The following is a 20,201-nucleotide window of genomic DNA, read 5'->3' as shown; positions in this document are numbered from 1 at the left end:
ATGAGAAATTGTCTGTTTTATGCCAAAATGAGGGCACAGCTTAAAATGGCTGTCATCTGACCAGAGGCCTGAAAATCTAGAGTTGCTCTAGTAACTATAAAGAAGTCATTTCTTCCTGCCTTTATGTTTATGAAAAATACAGTTTTAAAATCTAACTTCTTAAAAGGACTTTTTGAGGCTTATTTAGTGTCTTGAGTAATTTTATATTTCTTCTGGGTATATGGTAGCATATATGTATTCCATCTTGCAGGTAAATATTTACATTTCAGCATCAATGTGACATTACTGATTTTAAGCCGATTTTGAAAGACAAGAGATTTTGTATGTGCAATTATGATACAACATATAACCAAATCCATTAGGAAGTCATAAGTTCTAGAACTGTGATAATAGTCTACTGTTAAACCAATCCTGTTTTTTATGTCTTCAGTGGTTAACATTTCATTTAGGCATATTGGATATGAGGCATTTTGATGAGCAAATACTTATCTCATGCCCTGCCTCACAGGCAGTATACACTAGACAATATGTGGTCGTATTACTTATATGAGAAGTTAATTGCTGACTCCTTTTCTTGACTCGGATTCACACTCCTCAGTCTTTCCAGGAGCTAGATGGATGGTGTTATCCAGCCATCGTCCTTGAAGCCTAAAGCCAGGTGGAAAACCACCACCCTCACAGCAGGTGTCAAGTATTTTGGTTTAGAAACTCTTTCCAGTTGATGTTGATCCTCATAGTAAAGAAAGTAATTATGACAACTAAGGAGTGATGTTGAAAACATCAGTAAAATAACAAAAATAAAATCTGCTAAGCCATCTTTACTGTTTTTATAGGATAGACCAAAGCCCACCAGAATTACTAATGTAGGCATTCAGATTACTTACAGAGGGTTTCAAGCATGATAATTTGTGAAGTCAATGTGTAAACAAAACATGTTTTCAGTGTGTTCAGTGTGGAGCTAATTGATAAGGTGTCATTAAAAATAATAATGCTCATGCCATTTGTGTAGGAGCTATCAGCAGCAGGCCGTCTTTAAATTTAAAAAGAACAAAGGCTGTTCTCAAACTAAGAGCTTACTTTTTTATTTTATTTTGTTGCTGTTGGAGCTACGCTCTGCACTTTATACATGTTATTTCAGTAATTCTTGTCCACAGAGTTTCTAGGCAGCAACTGTTTATGCACAGTTTAATCTAGAAACACAATGATCTTCCCAGTAAGTTTGAGACAGAAGCAAATTTGTAAGGAATCCTAACTGGGCAAAACTTCATGTGTATAAATGCGTAATATGTATCTACATAGATATGTCTATAGATAAATCTTCAACATTTACTCTGACTTTATAGGATGATACAAGTTGTGAATTTTATTTATCGATTCAGTCAGGCTCATGTAATTGATTCGTGCTCTGTTTGATCTTGGTTAGTAGTTTTACAAACCCATCAGATTTGTAAACCAAAAGTAACTGAGACAAGTCTTAATCAATTTAGGAGTTTATTTTGCCAGGGTTAAAGATATGCCCATGACACAGCCTCAGAGGGTCCTGAGAACATGCCAAAGGCGGTTTGAGTTACAGCTGGTTTTATACATTTTAGGGAGACAGAAGTTACAGGCAGACAATGAATGCATGTAAAATGAACCATTGGTTCAATACAGAAAGGCAGAACAACTCAAAGGTAAGGGATGGGGAGGACTTCCAGTTAACAGGTGGAGTTAATTTTCTGATTGGCAATTGGTTGACCTGCAATCAATAAAAAGGAATTTCTGGGTTAAAATAAGGGGTTGTGGAGGCCAAGCTTCTTTTTTTTTTTTTTTTTTTTTTTGAGACGGAGTTTCGCTCTTGTTACCCAGGCTGGAGTGCAATGGCGCGATCTTGGCTCACCGCAACCTCCGCCTCCTGGGTTCAGGCAATTCTCCTGCCTCAGCCTCCTGAGTAACTGGGATTACAGGCACGTGCCACCAAGCCCAGCTAATTTTTTGTATCTTTAGTAGAGACGGGGTTTCACCATGTTGACCAGGATGGTCTCGATCTCTTGACCTCGTGATCCTCCCGCCTCGGCCTCCCAAAGTGCTGGGATTACAGGCTTGAGCCACCGCGCCCGGCAAGGCCAAGCTTCTTATACAGATGAAACATTCAGAGAGCAGGCTTCACGGAGAATAGATGGTAAATATTTCTTTTTTTCTTCTTCTTATTTTTTCTTTTTTTTTTTTTTTTAAACATGGGGTTTCACCATGTTGGTCAGGCTGGTCTTGAACTCCTGACCTCAGGTGATCCGCCCGCCTTAGCCTCCAAAGTGCTTGGATTACATGCGTGAGCCACCATGCCCGGCCGTGGTAAATATTTCTTACCAGATTTTAAAAGGTGCCAGACTCTAGTTAGTCTCTCCTGGATCAGGAAAAGGCCTAGAAAGGGAAAGGGATTCTCCACAGAATGTAACTTTCTCCCACAAGAGAACTTTGCAGGGCCATTTAAAAATCCATAAAAAAATACATATTTTTGAGTAAAATACTTCAATTTCTTTCAATGTGTGCTGTCTGTCATGTGTTGTGTCTTATTGGTATAAAGAGTCTGTTTGGTCAGTCTTAAGATTTCTATTTTAATGTTCATGCTGGTCAATTGTGCCTGAATTCTAGAAGGAAGGTATAATGAGGCATTCTGACCCTACCCCCATTCCCATCATGGCCTGAACTAGTTTTTCAGGTTTACTTTGGAAAGCCCTTGGCCTATTGAATGTGGGTAAGGGGGGCCCATCCAATCGGCTGTAGGGCTAAGGATTTTATTTTTGGTTTACAGTTTCTTCATTAAAGTTTTAGAAATGTTGTCCAATGATATAAAATAAAAGTTATATCGGAGTTTCTTTTTTTTTTTTTTGAGACAGAGTCTCACTCTATTGCCCAGGATGGAATACAGGGGCATGATCTTGGCTCACTGTAGCCTCCGCCTCCTGGGTTCAAGCAGTTCTCCTGCCTCAGCCTCCTGAGTCGCTGGGATCACAGGCACACAACTCCATACCCGGCCAATTTTTGTATTTTTAGTGGAAACAGGGTTTTGTCTTGTTGGCCAGGCTGGTCTCAACTCGTGACCTCAAGTGATCTGCTTACTTCTGCCTCCCAGAGTGCTGGGATTATAGGTGTGAGCCACTGTGCCTGATCTTTTTTTATTCTTCTTGATACAGCTTTTGGAAGATACAGCACTTTTGGATTATAATTGCTTGCAAAAAAAAGCTTTCATAAAAGGTATTAGAACCAAAACTAACTGTGGACAACATGGCTTAAGAGCTCATTATAATAATGATGCATTTGACAAGGAAATTTGGTTATTTCTCAACCAAAATTATGACTTACAGCATTTATACCAATACATATCAAGTTTATAGGAACTTTTTTTTTTAATCACAGAGTGGGTGGGAAGCCTGATTTTAGGGGCCTTCCTAGAAATTTTTTTTAGCAGTCCTCTTTCCAGTGTCCTGGTTGTTTGCACAAATGGCAGTCAGTTTTTGCAAACTGCTGTTTTAAGGGTTGCTTATTTGAGGACGCAACCTAGGACAAGCCTAAATGTCATTGTAGGTTGTTGGTTGTCATTGAGCTGAAATACTTTGGGAATGGCTTTTGGAAAGGTAATTTGCAGTCTTTTGGGTTTTGCCTGACCCATTAAGTAGATCAGATGGCACTTGTTGGGTACTTGATAGAATTCTCAGGAAACTACCATTCTGCCTTTTTCATCCATGTGGGGCTCCCTAGATAACACCAACATGTGTACTAGTTGCTACAGATAAAGTATCCTGGGGTCATAAATTACCAGTAAGGCCAGGCAAGTGGCTCATGCCTATAATCCCAGCATTTAGGAGGCCAAGGCAGGTAGATCACCTGAGGTCAGGAGTTTGAGACCAGCTTGGCCAACATGGTGAAACCCCATCTCTGCTAAAAATACAAAAAATTAGCCAGGCGTGGTAGCATGCGATTGTAATCCCAGCTAGTCAGGAGGCTGAAGCAGGAAAATTGCTTGAACCTGGGAGGTGGAGAGTGCAGTGAGCAGAAATAGTGCCATTGCCCTCCAGTCTGGGCAACAAGAGCAAAACTTCATCTAAAAAAATATAAAGAAATTGAAATTTTAAAAAAGTAAGTTACCAGTAAGACCCTGAATTCTTCAGAAAACTTATGACGTTCTTCTCTAGGTTTAGGAAAATCTTTACTTTTTTTTTTTTTTTTTTTTTTTTGAGACGGAGTTTCACTCTTGTTACCCAGGCTGGAGTGCAATGGCGCGATCTCGGCTCACTGCAACCTCCGCCTCCTGGGTTCAGGCAATTCTCCTGCCTCAGCCTCCTGAGTAGCTGGGATTACAGGCATGCGCCACCATGCCCAGCTAATTTTTTTGTATTTTTAGTAGAGACAGGGTTTCACCATGTTGACCAGGATTGGTCTCGATCTCTTGACCTTATGATCCACCCGCCTCTGCCTCCCAAAGTGCTGGGATTACAGGCGTGAGCCACCGCGCCCAGCAGGAAAATCTTAAACTGTGGCCCCGAAGTCCATTTTTGTCCAGGAAGTGCAAGTCACTTGGGGATTATCTTCTGATTTTTCAGATGATTCTCTCATAAGGAAATTGTTTAATTGCTTTTTTCAGGGAAGAACGGCAATTCAGACAAAGTTAGCAGACTGGATATTTAGGAGTAGATTTTTTAATATTCAGGCAAAGTAAGTAGGGACAGAGGGGGCGCAGTAGGAGTCATATCAGTTTTTACCATCCTTGGTAAGGTAGTGTCTTGCATTTCCAACTTTTCATTAATTAACTCTTTACAGTGAATCTTTTGTTGTTGTTTTGTTTTGTTTTGTTTTGAGAACAAGTCTTGCTCTGTTGCCCAGGCTGTAGTGTAATGGTACAATCTTTGCTTGGTGCAACCTCTGCCTCCCAGATTGAAGCGATTCTCCTGCCTCAGCCTTTCGAGTAGCTGGGATTACAGGCATACGCCACAATGCCCAGCTAATTTTTGTATTTTTAGTAGAGATGGGGTTTCACTGTGTTGGCCAGGCTAGTCTCTTAACTCCTGACCTCAGGTGATCCACCCACCTTGGCCTCCCAAAGTGCTGGGATTACAGACATGAGCCTCCACACCAGGCCATTACAGTGAATCTTTTTAAAACATGATTTTAGAGTACTCTTTGAGGCTTCTGAATGCCGATAAGAATTCTGTTCTCTCTGCCTAATTTGGGATGCTCGAGGTTTAAGTGCACTTCTTAGATGAATAGTCTTTTTCATCTGGAACATTCCATGTAATGGCATTATAATTCTGTATTATCTTTTGTAAGATTTTGCCATTTGTAAATATTTGTGGCTTTTAGAACCAGAAACCTTATAGACAAAAAAGTCAGATTGGCCAGAAGGTGAGGTACGCAGATCTTTAGAAATTAAGGAAACCATTTTATGTTGGGTATTGGGTCTTTCAAACCCAAAATGGCTTTGGCTTTGAGATCACCTTGACCAACTTAGCTAATGACTTTTCAGTTTCTGTCTTTTTTGTCTGACTCAGTCAGATGCCTGAGGCCTCCCTCATCTAAACATGTAAGAAAAAAGAACACACATACCTATGAATTCCAAAAGCCAGAGTTCATGCCCCTCTCCACCCCTTAGTAATAACCACTTACTGTGACTGCTGTTGGTTACCTTTACTACTGCAGCCCTGTATGTTAGCCACAAAGACTGTAACCCACATTTCCCTCTGGCCGTATGCTGGTCGTCAATGGGATGCAACCCATATTTCTGTCCAGCCACATTCTTCAGGGTTTGACTCAAGCCTTTTATAGCATCATGCATGAGATATCACCAGAGTGGAGGCCAAAAAAATATAGCCCTTACCAGTGACTTGTCAGCCACTATGAACCCAAAAGTCATGTGCCCTGCCACAGCACAAACTAACCCTAAGTACCCCAAAGTCAAATGCTATCTCTCAGCACAAACTAACCTTGATAACCCCAAAGCCAAAGATATCAAGGAGCTTAAATGCTTAAGAGAGCAGAGCTCAGATCTGAGAGGGACTTAACGACCCTCAGGGCTTGGTGAAGGAGGCAATGCCCCCTAGCCTCCAACAGAAGAAGGTTAGCATCACCTTTTCCTGTGTTCCTCAAGGAGTCAGGTCATCAGCTATCTCCGGGCCCTTTTGTGGACATCTGTCAAAAGACAAAATTACAACAAACTTAGTTTAAATATCTCAGTTGTCTTTATGATTATAGACTTGGGCAACACTTCATTTCATGAAATAGAATATGTGGCCCAGCCTCAAAGATCTTCAGAATGCCTTTAGGGTCTTCTTCTCATTGCCTTGATTAGTAACAACTGGTTTCCTTCTACGCATACTAATCTATTTAGCAAATCCTTTGCTTGGCTGCACCCTTCCTATTCTCTAACACACTTTTTCATTCTTTGTGTGGCCAGGAAGCAAATTTTCTGATTCTTTTTTTCTGTTTCTCTTTTTATTGTAAATAATCTTTAAGTCATTTCTTCCCTTTTGCATCTGACTGTACATGGTTAAAAGGCACACAGCAGCCTGAATGCTTTGCTACTTACATGTTTTTTTCTGCTACATATTCTAGTTCATTGCTCTTAAGTTCTGCATTCCATCAACTCCTAAGACATATACACAGTTCAGCCAAGTTCTTTGCAACTATTCAGCCAATTTCTTTGCTTTGCAACAGCAATGGCCTTTACTACAGTTTCTGATAGCATGTTCCCCATTTCCATCTGAGGTCTTATCAAAATGGCCTTTATCATTCATATTTCTACCAACATTGTAATCACATCCACTTAAGGAATTCTTAAGAAGATTTAAGCTCTCCCTAGTTTAAAGTCTTCTGAGCCCTGGCCAAATTGCCTTCAGTATTCCATTCACAGCCATATAGGCTGTGCCCAGCTTTCACTTCAAAACTCTTCCACTTTCTACCCCTTACCCAGGTCCAAAGCCACTTCCGCATTTTCAGGTATTTGTTACAGCAACAGCCAGTACAATTTTCCATCTTATTCTGTTTTCCTCTGCGGTAACAGAATACCGGATAATTTATAAACAATAGAAGTTTGTCTCATGATTCTAGAGCGTAGGAAATTCAACGTCAAAGAGCCAAATATGGTGAGGGCTTTCTTGCTGTGTCATAACATGGCAAAAGGTATCATATGGCAAAGGAGAGTGTGAGATTGAGAAAGGAAATGGAGCTGAACTCACCCTTTTATCAGGAGCTCACTCCAAGATTACAAACCTGTCCACAATAGCTGCATAAAAGCCCTAATGACCTAATCACCTCTTCAAAGTTCCCCATCTTAATATCAGCACGATGGCAATTAAATTTCCTTCTTTTTTATATATTTATTTTAAACTGACAGTATATATGTGAAGTATATATACATTGTGGAATCGTTAACTAGCTAATTAACAAATGCATTACCTCACAGAGTTATCATTTTTGTGGTGAGAGCATATAACGTTCACTGTTTTTATGTTTTCCAAGAATACAATATATTAACTATACATTAATAATACATTAATAATAGTTAATTATTAATGATAATTAACTATAGTCACCTTGCTGTACAATTAGATCTCTTGAAATTTATTCCTCCTAATTGTAAGTATGTATCTTTTGACCAACACTTCCCCAACTCCCTCTCCCTAGCCACCCCCGCCTTTGATAACCACCATCATATTCTCTACTTTTGTGAGACCAATTTTTTTTTTTTTTTTAGATTCCATATATGAGTGTGATTATGCATTATTTGTTTCTCTGTGCCTAGCTTATTTCACTTAAATGTTCTCCAGGTTCATCCATGTCGTTGAAATGACAGGTTGTCCTCCTTTTTATAATTGAATAGTATTTCATTGTGTATGTATGTGTGTGTGTGTGTATGTGTATACACACACATCCACATTTTTTTTTTTTTTTTCATTCATCTGTTGGTAAACACCTAAGTTGATTCCATACCTTGGCTATTGTGAATAAGGCTGCTATAAATGTTGGAGTACAGATACCTCTTTGACATACTGATTTTATTTCCTTTGGACACATAACCAGTGGTGGGATTGCTGGATCATATGGTAGTTCTATTTTTAATTTAAAAAATTATTGAGGCCTAGCATAGTGGCTTATGCCTGTAATCCCAGCACTTTAAGAGGCCAAGGTACGCAGATCATTTGAAGTCAGGAGTTCGAGACTAGCCTAACCAACATGGTGAAACCTCATCTCAACTGAAAATACAAAATTAGCTGGGCATGGTAGCACATGCCTGTATTCCCAGCTTTTCAGAAGGCTGAGGCAGGAGAATTGCTTGAACCCAGGAGATGGAGGTTGCAGTAAACTGAGATCATGCCACTGTACTCCAGCCTGGACAAAAGAATGAGGGAAAAAAAAAAAAATATATATATATATATATATATATATATATATATATATATATATGCGAAGAGGCTCATGCCTGTAATTCCAGCTCTTAGGAGGGTGAGGCATGCGGATCGATTGAGTTCAGGAGTTTGAGACCAGCCTGGGTAGCATGGATGAAACTAGTTTCTGCTACTCGGGAGGCTGAGGTGGGAGGATGGCTTGAACCCAGTAGCTGGAGGTTGCAGTGAGCTGAGATAATGCAACTGCACTCCAGCCTGGATGACAGAGCCAGACCCTGTCTCCAAAAAAAACAATAAGAGTCTGGCTCTGTCACCCAGGCTGGAGTGTAGTGACACAATCATAGTTCACTGCTGCATCCTCAAAACTTCTGGGCTCAAGCAGTCCTCCCAAGTAGCTGGAACTGCAGGTCCACACCACCAAGGGTGACTTTTTTTTTTTTTTTTTTTTAAAGACATAGTGTTACTATGTTACCCAGGCTAGTCTCGAATTATTGGCCTCAATCAATTATCAGTCCCCTTACCTCAGCCTCCTGAGTTGCTGGGATGGTAGAAATGAGCCACTGTGCCTGGCTCATATTTTTTTCCACTTTGTAAAATTTTAATTTTATTATTTTCAATAGCTTTTGAGGTACAAGTGATTTTTGGTTATATGGATAAATTCTATCAGTGGTGAATGCTAAAATTTTAGTGCACTATCACACATGTAGTACACTACATGAGTAGTGTATTTATATCCAATGTACCTAGTATAGTTTTTTTTTTCCCCTCACCCCTTTCCCAACCTCTGCCTTCTGAATCTTCAGTCTATTATGTCACTTTGTATGTCTTTGTGTTCTCATAGCTTAGCTCCCATTTATAATGTGAGAACATGTGGTAGTTCCTGAGTTACTTCGCTTAGAATAATGACCTCCACCAGGTTGCTGTAACAGACAGTATTTCATTCTTTTTTTTTTTTTTTTTTTTTTTTTTTTTTTTGAGACTGAGTCTTGCTCTATTGCCCAGGCTGGAGTGCAGTGGCTTGGTCTAGGCTTACTGCAACCTCCGCCTACCGTACCAGGTTCAAGCAATTCTCCTGCCTCAGCCTAGGAGATCCTAACTACTATAATCCCCAGTAGCTAGGATTACAGGCATACGCTACCACACCCAGCTAATTTTTGTATTTTTGGTAGAGACGGGCTTTTGCCATGTTGGCCAGGCTGGTCTCGAACTCCTGACCTCAGATGATCCACCCGCTTCAGCCTCCCCAAGTGCTGGGATTATAGGCATGAGCCGCCATGCCCAAACAATTATTTCATTACTTTTTATGTCTGAGTAGTATTCTATGGTGTATAGATAGTACATTTTATTCATTCACTCATTGATGTGTGGACTTTTAGGCTGTGAATTCTCCAGCTTATATTTTCAGTTTTTTGAGGACTCTCCCATCTTTTTCCCATAATGGCTGTACTAGTTTACATTCCCACCAATAGTATATAAGAGTTCCACTTCCTTCACATCCTCACCAACACTTATTATTGTTTACCTTGTTGCTAGTAGCCTCTCTCAGTGGGGTGAGGCAGTATCTCACTGTGGTTTTGATTTGCATTTCCCTGATTAGTAATGTTGAGAATTTTTTCATATACCTCTTGGCCATTTGTATGTCTTCTTTTGAGAATTGTCTGTTCAGGTCATTTTAATCACAGTTAAATATCGACCTGAGTTTTGGAGGAGACATTCAAACCATCGCATCAAACATTAATCTCTTAGATCTGTTAATATTTTTCCTCTCAGTCAGGGCATTCACTCCCCAGTTTGCCTCAGATGTTGTTTGCCTATTACATGAATTCATTTACATTTGAAATCCCCAGTTGTCAACATAGCTGGAGGTCTAGGCATATAGGAAGAAAATGGTATTTTTTGGAGACTTCAGAGGAACACAGATAAGACTAGCAAAGGAGCTGTTGGATAGCACCAGTGCCACCTGATTCACCCACTAGATACTTCCTTTGATAAAGTTAAAATGTTTGTAGTAAGAAAATTCTATTAATATTTATTTTCTGCATTTTAATCTCTTCAAGGACTTTTTTTTTTTTTTTGTTATTGTTGTTGTTTGTTTGTTTTTTGAGATGGAATCTTGCTCTGTTGCCCAGGCTGGAGTGCAAGGGCACGATCTCTGCTCACTGCAACATCCGCCTCCTGGGTTCAAGCAATTCTTCTGTCTCAGCCTTCCAAGTAGCCGGGATTACAGGCATCTGCCACCATGCCTAACTAATTTTTTGTATTACAGGGTTTCACCATGTTGGCCAGGCTGTCTCGAACTCCTGACCTCGTGATCTGCCTGCCTTGGTTGGACTACCAAAGTGCTGGGATTACAGTCATGAGCCCCTGCGCCTGGCCAGGACTGTTTTATTTGTCTCAATCTCTTCAGATAATATTGTTGGTTAAAAAACTGAAAGCATTAGTTTGTATTTTTTAAATGTAAAATTAAAACACTTGGTGAATATGTAGCTTGAGCAGTCTGTCAAAGCCATGACTCTGAGAACCAAACCCAATTCTAAAAATGTTTATTTGATGTTATCACAGAATATATTTTAAAACTAGAGCCATCTGCCTTCCAAAGCTTATCTCCACTGCACCTGCGCTCAGAAATACTTCTGCCCACACACAGGAACTATTGTTTAAAGATTTTGCTGTTATTTCAATATGCAGGCTCTCTAGGAATTATTCATACTTTAAAATTTATTTTTGAAAAATAATGAGGCTGCGCACGGTGGCTCACGCCTGTAATCCCAGCACTTTGGGAGTCCAAGGCAGGCAGATCATGAGGTCAGGAGATGGAGACCATCCTGGCCAACATGGTTACATCTTTACTAAGATAGAAAAAATTAGCCAAACCTGGTGGTGCACGCAGCTACTTGGGAAGCAGAGGCAGGGGAATCACTTGAATGCAGAAGGCGGAGACTGCAGTGAGCCGAGGTCACGCCGCCGTACTCCAGCCTGGCGATAGAGTGAGATTCCATCTCAAAAAATAATAATAATATAATATTTTTAAAAATAATGAATGCATACTGTAAAAAAACAAGAGAAAACCCCAAGTTCTACTAAGACATGCAGGCAAATTCTTTTCCCACCTCTATCTGTAGTCCATTTTACTGGAAATAACCCGTATTCCAAGTTTCTTGAGTATCCATCCAAGGATAGTCTCTGAATACACACATGCACATGCACACCCAAAGCCTCCTTTTTTCGTACATATGGCAACATATTGTGTATGCTTCTCTACACCTGTTTTGTTTTCATTTTACCTAACATATCTAAGGAGAGTTTTCTGGTATCAGTATATATATCTACACTATTTTTTTGGCTCATACTATTATGTGAATGTTTTATCATTTAACCAGTTTCTTATTGATGAATAGGTTTGCAATCTTTCTACTACAAATAGGACCACTAAGAACCCCTTTATTTCTGTCTTTGTGCATGGGTGCACATATATAGGACAAATTTCTGGAATTGGAATTATGGGGTCAGAAGGATATGTGTGTTTTTCGTTTTATTTGTTACTGTTCAGTGGCCCTACAAAGAATTACCAGTTTACATTTTACTAGTGTATATAAGTGCAGTTTTCTGGCTCGGCACGGTGGCTCATGCATGTAATCCCAGCACTTGGGGAGGCTGAGGTGGGCAGATCGCAAGGTCAGGAGTTGAAGACCAACCTGGCCAGTATGGCGAAACCCCATCTCTACTAAAAATACAAAAATTAGCTGGGCATGATGTCAGGCGCCTGTAGTCCCAGCTACTCGGGAGACTGAGGCTGCAGAATTGCTTGAACCCAAGAGGTAGTAGTTGCAGTGAGCTGAGATTGTGCCACTGCACTCTACCCTGGGCGACAGAGTAAGCCTGCTTAAAAAAAAAAGTGCAGTTTTCTAACACCTTTTCCAACAGTTTTATCAGATCTTTTGATTTTTGCTTATCTATTAGGTGAAAAATTATATTTTACTGTGGTTTTAATTTGTCTCGCTCTTGTTATGATCCAGGATCATTTTGTCTGGGTAAGAACACTAGCTCAGAACTGCCAGGCAGATATATTGGGACCCCACTTGTTGGTCATCATTGTCATCTACACTGCTTTTTCTTTTCTCTCTTATTCCTTTCTTTGGGGCAGAAGTCAGAGAGTGTTGTTAAAAAAAAAATTCTCATGGGGAAAGAAACCTTACAGATAACTATAACTATATATATAAATAAAATATATGTATGTGTATAATATGTATATTTATAATATATATTATATATGATATGCATGTATATTATACATATTTATATTTGTATAAATAAAATATGTTATATAAATAATGTATAAATAATATATATTATATATTATATATTTATAATATAAATATTTGTGAATTATAATATATAAATATTATGTATATTTATAACATATGATATATATTATTTGTTTGGAAACAGCATCTTACTTTGTTGCCTATAGGCACTGAGTGCAGTGGTGAGATCATGCCTCACTGCAACCTTGATCTCCCAGGCTCAAGTGATCCTCCTTCCCCAGCCTCCCAAGTAACTGGGCCTAATAGGCAGATGCCACCACACCCAGCTAATTTTTATTTTTTGTAGAGTCAGAGTCTTACTGTGTTGCTCAGGCTGGTCTGGAACTCCTGGGCTCAAGCGATACTCCTACCTCAGCCTCCCAAACTGTTAAGGTTATAGGCATGAGCCACCACACCTAGCCTTAAATTACATGTTTATTTAACAAATTCATTCCTTTTTCCCTGACCCATTCTTTTCTCCTAGTTTGCCACTACATCTTTTAAATATTTCCTATCTATTCCTTTTATCAGTGCCTCTTACTGGCCAGAGACATAAACATTGGATTTCTGTCTTGTCTGGGCAAATTATTTCACAAAAGGTTCTCTAAGAATGATTGGCTTATTTCCTTGATTGTGTCTGAAAATTATTTCCACTCAACAACCCAGTAGACTGCCAACTCTGTAAGGATGTCTTTTTACTGCTATTATTTCAGCCCCTAGAACAGTACCTGACACACGGTAGTCATGCAATAACTTTTTTTTCTTTACTATATAAATATTTTTATTATATGCAATATCATAAAATATGCATAAAATAAAATTTACCTTTTTAGCTAGCCATTTTTAAGTGTACAGTTCAGTGGTATTAAATACATTTACATTTCAATAATTTTCTTTTGGATAAACAATTGAACAGTGATATTGGTTATTTGTATTTGAAAGTTACCAAGAGCCAGATGGTAACATTGCCCTTCTTTCCTGCAGACGAAGTCATACGGAAGCGTCTCCTCATTGATGGAGATGGTGCTGGAGATGATCGGAGAATTAATCTGCTAGTGAAGAGTTTCATTAAATGGTGCAACTCTGGGTCCCAGGAAGAAGGGTATTTTATTTCACTGTTGTTTCTATACCAATGTCCTAACGTGATTTTAGCCCATACATTAAGGTCCTGTGAATAGATCAAATTTTCACTCACCTTAAATGTCCAGTGGAGTCAACTCTTACTTAATGAAGAGTAAATTTTCTTGGCCTTTTCTTTTCTTCAGAGGCCTCCCATATGTTTAATAAAACATAGAGAAGGCAGATTGGAAAGGAGAAATGAAGATTAAATTCAGACCCATTAGGATATAAGTGTTTAATAAGTATACGTATGTACTAAGTTGGCACAAAAGTAATTGTGGTTTTTGCCAATATCTTTAACTTTTGCACCAACCTGATACATCACACACACACACACACACATATAATCTTTTTTTTTTTTTTTTGGACACAGAGTCTCATTCTATTACTCAGGCTGGAGTGTCATCGTGCAATCTCGGCTCACTGCAACCTCTGCCTGCCAGGTTCAAGCAGTACAAGTGCTTCAGCCTCCCGAGTTGCTGGGATTATAGGCATGTACCACCATGCCTGACTAAGTTTTGTATTTTTAGTAGAGATGGGGTTTCACCATGTTGGCCAGGCTGATGTTAAACTCCTGGCTTCAAGTGATCTGCCCACCTTGGCTTCCCAAAATGCCAGAATTAACAGGCATGAGCTACCATGCCCAACTGTGTGTGTGTGTGTGTGTGTGTGTGTGTGTGTGTGTGTGTGTGTGTGTGTGTGTATGGAGAGAGAGAGAGAGAAAACTTTGCTTTTCACATAAATAATTTTATAGAGTAAATTGTGGAGACAGAATTATGAAGATAAAAAATTCATAATGTATTTTAAACAAAATGCAAATAATTGAAGAAAGCATATATTGATAAGAACAATAGTCTCATTTTTGCATGTGTAACTAGTTTATAAATTCAGGTGTGCTACGTTTGATAAAAAGAAAACTTAAGGAACAGATATTCTGAATTATTTTAAATAAGCAAATGACTCTCTCAGAACTTGGTATAATTTAATTAGCAAATATTTGCCTGCATTATAATAGCTCAGTTTTGTCAATCTACAAACATCTTTATTTTGGTTTTCTCTCTTTCTCATTAGATATAGCCAGTACCAGCGTATGCTGAGCACACTGTCTCAATGTGAATTTTCAATGGGCAAAACTTTACTAGTATATGATATGAATCTCAGAGAAATGGAAAATTATGAAAAAATTTACAAGGAAATAGGTAAAGAATATTAATGTTTCTATCTGCAATTTTATTTTGTATGGTGTAAAGGAAACAATATCTGCTAACAATTTTCTTTGGTGGTAAAAGAATAATAATTGCAGTATTAATGGAAAGAATACAGCAAATGTTAGCTACAAAAATGTGCATTCTAATATGATATGGTACTTTGGGTTACAGCTTTTTTTAAAAATACTAGTGTCTATTTTGTTAGCAATAGAATTTAATTTATAAATGCATTTTAAAATTAAACATGGATTATTGATATTGTTACAACTATGTTTTAAAAACCTTCTTATATAGAATGTAGCATTGCTGGAGCACATGAAAAAATTGCTGAGTGCAAAAAGCAAATTCTTCAAGCAAAACGAATACGAAAAAATCGCCAAGGTAAGGGTTTTGAGGGATTTAATGTGCAAATACTTTGTTACTGACTACTATTTTCATGCAGTTTTTAATGTTGTGAGGAAAAATCTTCAGCCTGAATCAACCTGGATTTTTAAAAAATTATCCAAATTTAATTCCTTAAAACTATATTGTTCTTTAAAATAGAGGAAGAAGTCTGTGTTGAAAAAAATGTTTTTGCTGGATTACGCTGATTATCCAAGTATTTCTTTTCTGTTTTTCTCCTTTTTTTTCCCTTTTCCCAGTATTTCTTCAGCATTAAATTTTTACCATCTTGGACCTTTTTGCCTAAATAAGGTTATAGTTAATCAGCAGAGGCAATTTACATAAATACACTAGATATATGATTTGGGGTTTTTTTTGTTTGTTTAATAGAGCTACTTTTCAAAAAATGAAATGGAAAAGAATTTAAACTCTGTGAGTTTTCACTAACTATGAAGCAAGCAAACATTTATAGACCATCTAGAATATCTAATTAGAAAGTTAAAATTGAGTTTTGTTATAATCTCTTGTTTTTAAGTTAGAGTATGTTCTTATGTAGTTCCTAAATGCTATTTCCAGATAATGTTTAATGTTAGAGGCACTACTCCTATAATGTAAATTGAAGAAAAGCAAAAAAAAAAAAAAAATCATAATTTATAGTCACAATTGTTACATGGATATGAAAAACTAGAAGAAAATAGAAAATGTTAGCGGTTATTTTGAAGTGGTGGGTTTTTATGGCTTAGGTTCTTTTCTCTGGTTTTGCTTTGTTTTAATTTACACAGGGCATGTATTATTTTGTAATTCAAAAAATTTGTATTCAAAAAATCATACTTTTATTGAATTAATATGATCAGTTCTAAAACAATGAATTTTACTTTTTAATTAGCTAATTAAGATGAAGCTTAATTTCCTCTTTTTAAAAGCTTATTTTTTCAGTCTAAAATGTGTGCGGTGAAGCTTTAGTGCCCTATTTACAGTAAGATATACCAACTTAGTATCCGTTCTAAAGTCATTTAAAAATATTTTGCAGTGTTTTTGTTGGTTAATGAGGCTTTTAAGTAAATCCTGTCATTCATCACTTCAGAAGAAAGTTTAATAGGAGTTACATGACTTATCTTGGAGGTCTCAGTGGAGCAGAAAGTAGAACTTGAATTAATTTTTTTTTTTTTTTTTTTTTTTTTTTTTTAGACGGAGTTTCGCTCTTGTTACCCAGGCTGGAGTGCAATGGCGCGATCTTGGCTCACCGCAACCTCCGCCCTCCGCCTCCTGGGTTCAGGCAATTCTCCTGCCTCAGCCTCCTGAGTAGCTGGGATTACAGGCACGCACCACCATGCCCAGCTAATTTTTTGTATTTTTGGTAGAGACGGGGTTTCACCATGTTGACCAGGATGGTCTCGATCTCTTGACCTCGTGATCCACCCGCCTCGGCCTCCCCAAGTGCTAGGATTACAGGCTTGAGCCACCGTGCCCGGCCTAATACTCATCTTTCAATGATTTCATTTCTTGATGTACTAGGGAAGTGATTAGGAGAGGCTTGTGATATTACACATTTTGTTTTGATAAGCCCTTAGTTTGATAAACATTTTTATGTCTTTCAGAATATGATGCTTTGGCAAAAGTGATCCAGCATCATCCAGACAGGCATGAGACATTAAAGTAAGTGTAGAGCTTTACTTTGAAAGGAACTAACCTTTATACCTAAATGCTCATATACTACCCTAGGCATTTCATTTTTGCAGAAATAAATATGTTTCAAAAGGAGGGGTCAGATCTTCGTCATTATATTTTCCAATACTTCTCTGTTAGATTTATTCTCCTCCGACCTTACCACCTATATGTCTAAAATAAATGCATGTAATATGGACAAATAGAGTGGGCAAATAGAATGTGTTCTTCATATATTAAAATATTAAATTTCAGTTAAAAAGAATAAACTAGTTATGTATTGTTAAAACACACTCCTCAAAACATAATCAGTGAAAAAACACATAATAAATTTTAAATTATTATTAAATTCCTGAAACACATATAGAATAATAACAATTTATAAAAGTTAGAACCCCCTTTCAAATATTATATGCCAATACTGTATATTATTCAGTGATACAAGTATATGTATAAAAAAGGATTAGAATGATACAGTGGTTGCCTGAGTTGGAGGTAGAAGAAAGAAAAAGGCCCAGGAGAGAGGACTAGGGGCAAGGTTCAATGGGTATTTTGAGTTCATTGGCAATGTTTTATTTCTTTTACAAAAAAAGACCCTTGAAGTTAAGCTCTGCAGTATGTATCATTTCTTGGGTCTTGTTATTCTATTATCTGTATTTTTCTGTACTTTAAAAATTTATCCAAAAATGTAATTTTAATTAAGTCCATATTTAAAAGTTAAGAAGAAATCATCATTTTTGAAAGTCTCACCATAATGTAGTGTTATAACTCCTTAGAAGTTTTTTTAATTGTATTTTTAAAATTCTATCTACTAAACTAAGAAGTTAGTTATTAATTGTAAATTATTTTCCCCCATTCAGCAAAATGTAACACTGTTTTATTATTTCCAGGGAACTAGAAGCTCTGGGAAAAGAATTAGAACATCTCTCACATATTAAAGAAAGTGTTGAAGATAAGGTATTTGCATAGATATTTAGCCTTTGTGATTTATCTATCTATATATAGATCATCATATATATCTATATATATATAGATAATCATTTGTATAAATTTTTTTCTTGTTAACACAGCTGGAATTGAGACGGAAACAGTTTCACGTTCTTCTTAGTACCATCCATGAACTTCAGCAAACATTGGAAAGTAAGTAGAAATAGTCTCAAAATAAATGTTTATGAAGATTTTTTAAATGAGTCAGGGATGTACCTTTTGAAATATGTTTCTTGGAGAGAGAATATACCTTCAATTTCTGAACAGTATAGCTAGATGACATTAGAAGATACTTATGTTCAACTTTCTTGAATATGTGTAGAAAAGTCTTAATTTGTACTAGATTCAAAGATATATCTAGTGGTTTAAATTAAGAGAAATTGAAGGATGATAGATTTGGAGTTTTTCTTGGTTCACTGTAGTAGATTCCTATAATGTAACAACTCAGGATCCAGGCAGGCAATAATAAGGAATCAGTACCTAAGAACATTTGCATACCCACTGAGTGCTGGGTGCTTTGGGGAACTGGAGACTTGCTCTTTATATTCACCGTAGATAGCTGGAAATTCTGTGTTACCTGATCTTCTGATTGTTTTCAAGAACAGCCTAAGACCCATTTTTTTTTTTTTTTTTTTTTTTTTTTTAAGACAATTCGTGCTCTGTCATCCAGGCTGGAGTGCAGTGGTGCAATCTTGGCTCACTGCAATCCCAACCTCACAGGTTCAGGTGATTCTCATGCCTCAGCCTCCCGAGTAGCTGTAATTATAGGCACATGCCATCATGCTCAGCTAATTTTTGTATTTTTAGTAGAGACAGGGTTTTACCATTTTGGCCAAGCTGGTCTCAACCTCCTGACTTCAGGTCATCCACCTGCCTTGGCCTCCCAAAGTGCTGGGATTACAGGCTTGAGCCACCACCACACCCTGCCTAGAATTTTTTTTTTTTTTTTTAAGTGAAATCTATCACATAAATTTTACAGTTTGATTCAATTAGTAGCCATCTTTGCTTTAATTGTATTGGTTAATAAAGGATAAACATGTTTTCATGTGTTCATTAAATATAAAATGTAGGCAAACTTGGCTAAGGTTTTATGTTTCCTTCTCAATTACAGATGATGAAAAACTCTCAGAGGTAGAAGAAGCTCAGGACGAAAGCATGGAAACAGATCCTAAGCCATAGATAGGCTAATTGCCCACCATTCCCAAGAATATTGAAATAGCTGCATGAATATAATGTGTTTAAAACGTGGTGTGCTCTTGAGATATTTAAAGTTTTGGCAGTACAATACTCTGTTTTTAAATATGAATGTACATTTCATTCATATTTCCTCACACAAAGAAAAATGACTTTAGTATAGATTTTTTAATTAAAAGGCAGTTTTTATTCTTAAAAGGTAGGAAGCAACATCTAAATATGCTTAATAAAATGCTTTTAAGCTGGATATGTTTGTGCTCATTAATATTCTAGGTAGTTTTTAACCGGTAACATTGATTGGCTTACAAAATAAGTTGAAGATGGTTAGAAGTTGGCGTTTCTAGGATGTACATGGGAAAATGGGCCAATTTCTAGAAATAATTACACTTCTGAAAACAGAGTCTATGAAGAGGCTTTAGGAGGGCCATGAACCTGTGAAATTACATGCAAAATGTTTGTGGTATGTGCTTATTATGGGGAAAGGTTTCATGCTTTTAAAAGTCACTGGCATGAGAGGTAATTATAAGATGCAAAGTAAAATAATATGCCTTTTATATCTCTCTTAATATGTGAATAATATTATTCTTGTTTTGTTGATCTGTTTTCTCTATTGTTTTGTCCTTTAGTAATCATTTTCAATAGAAAAAATATGTTGATAAAATGAAGAGTTGTTTGAAATAAATAGTTTGTTAAGATTGTCTTTCATAGGCCAGCTGTGGTGGCTCACACCTGTAATCCCAGCACTTTGGGAGGCTGAGGTGGGGTTGGTCACTTGAGGTCAGGAGTTCAAGACCAGCCTGACCCACATAAAGAAACTCCATCTCTACTAAAAAGAAAAATACACAATTAGCCGGATATGGTGGCGCATGCGTGTAATCCCAGCTACTGAGGAGTCTGAGGCAGGAGAATGACTTGAACCCAGTAGGCGGAGGTTGTGGTGAGCCAAGATCACACCATTGCACTCT

General features: G+C 37.5%; 1 protein-coding gene across 2 annotated transcripts in view; it reads left to right on the top strand.

The window, feature by feature from the left end:
- Window positions 1–20,201, top strand: part of THOC7 (THO complex subunit 7) — a 62,628-nt gene that overhangs the window by 8,337 nt on the left and 34,090 nt on the right. Inside the window, exons 2-8 of one of the 2 annotated variants that reach the window (XM_039477070.2) lie at window positions 13,667–13,784; window positions 14,873–15,000; window positions 15,304–15,390; window positions 16,989–17,046; window positions 17,946–18,012; window positions 18,126–18,195; window positions 19,154–19,483. In XM_039477070.2, the coding sequence (XP_039333004.1) occupies window positions 13,667–13,784; window positions 14,873–15,000; window positions 15,304–15,390; window positions 16,989–17,046; window positions 17,946–18,012; window positions 18,126–18,195; window positions 19,154–19,221 (596 nt within the window). In that variant the 3' untranslated portion in view covers window positions 19,222–19,483. Of the gene's footprint in view, window positions 1–13,666; window positions 13,785–14,872; window positions 15,001–15,303; window positions 15,391–16,988; window positions 17,047–17,945; window positions 18,013–18,125; window positions 18,196–19,153; window positions 19,484–20,201 lie in introns of those variants that run through there. The other variant, XM_039477071.2, reaches the window with a different exon arrangement.

The sequence above is a fragment of the Saimiri boliviensis genome, chromosome 8 (assembly GCF_048565385.1).
Source record: "Saimiri boliviensis isolate mSaiBol1 chromosome 8, mSaiBol1.pri, whole genome shotgun sequence".
NCBI classification, from domain to species: Eukaryota; Metazoa; Chordata; class Mammalia; order Primates; family Cebidae; genus Saimiri; species Saimiri boliviensis.
This window is presented reverse-complemented; position numbering and strand designations above follow the sequence as displayed.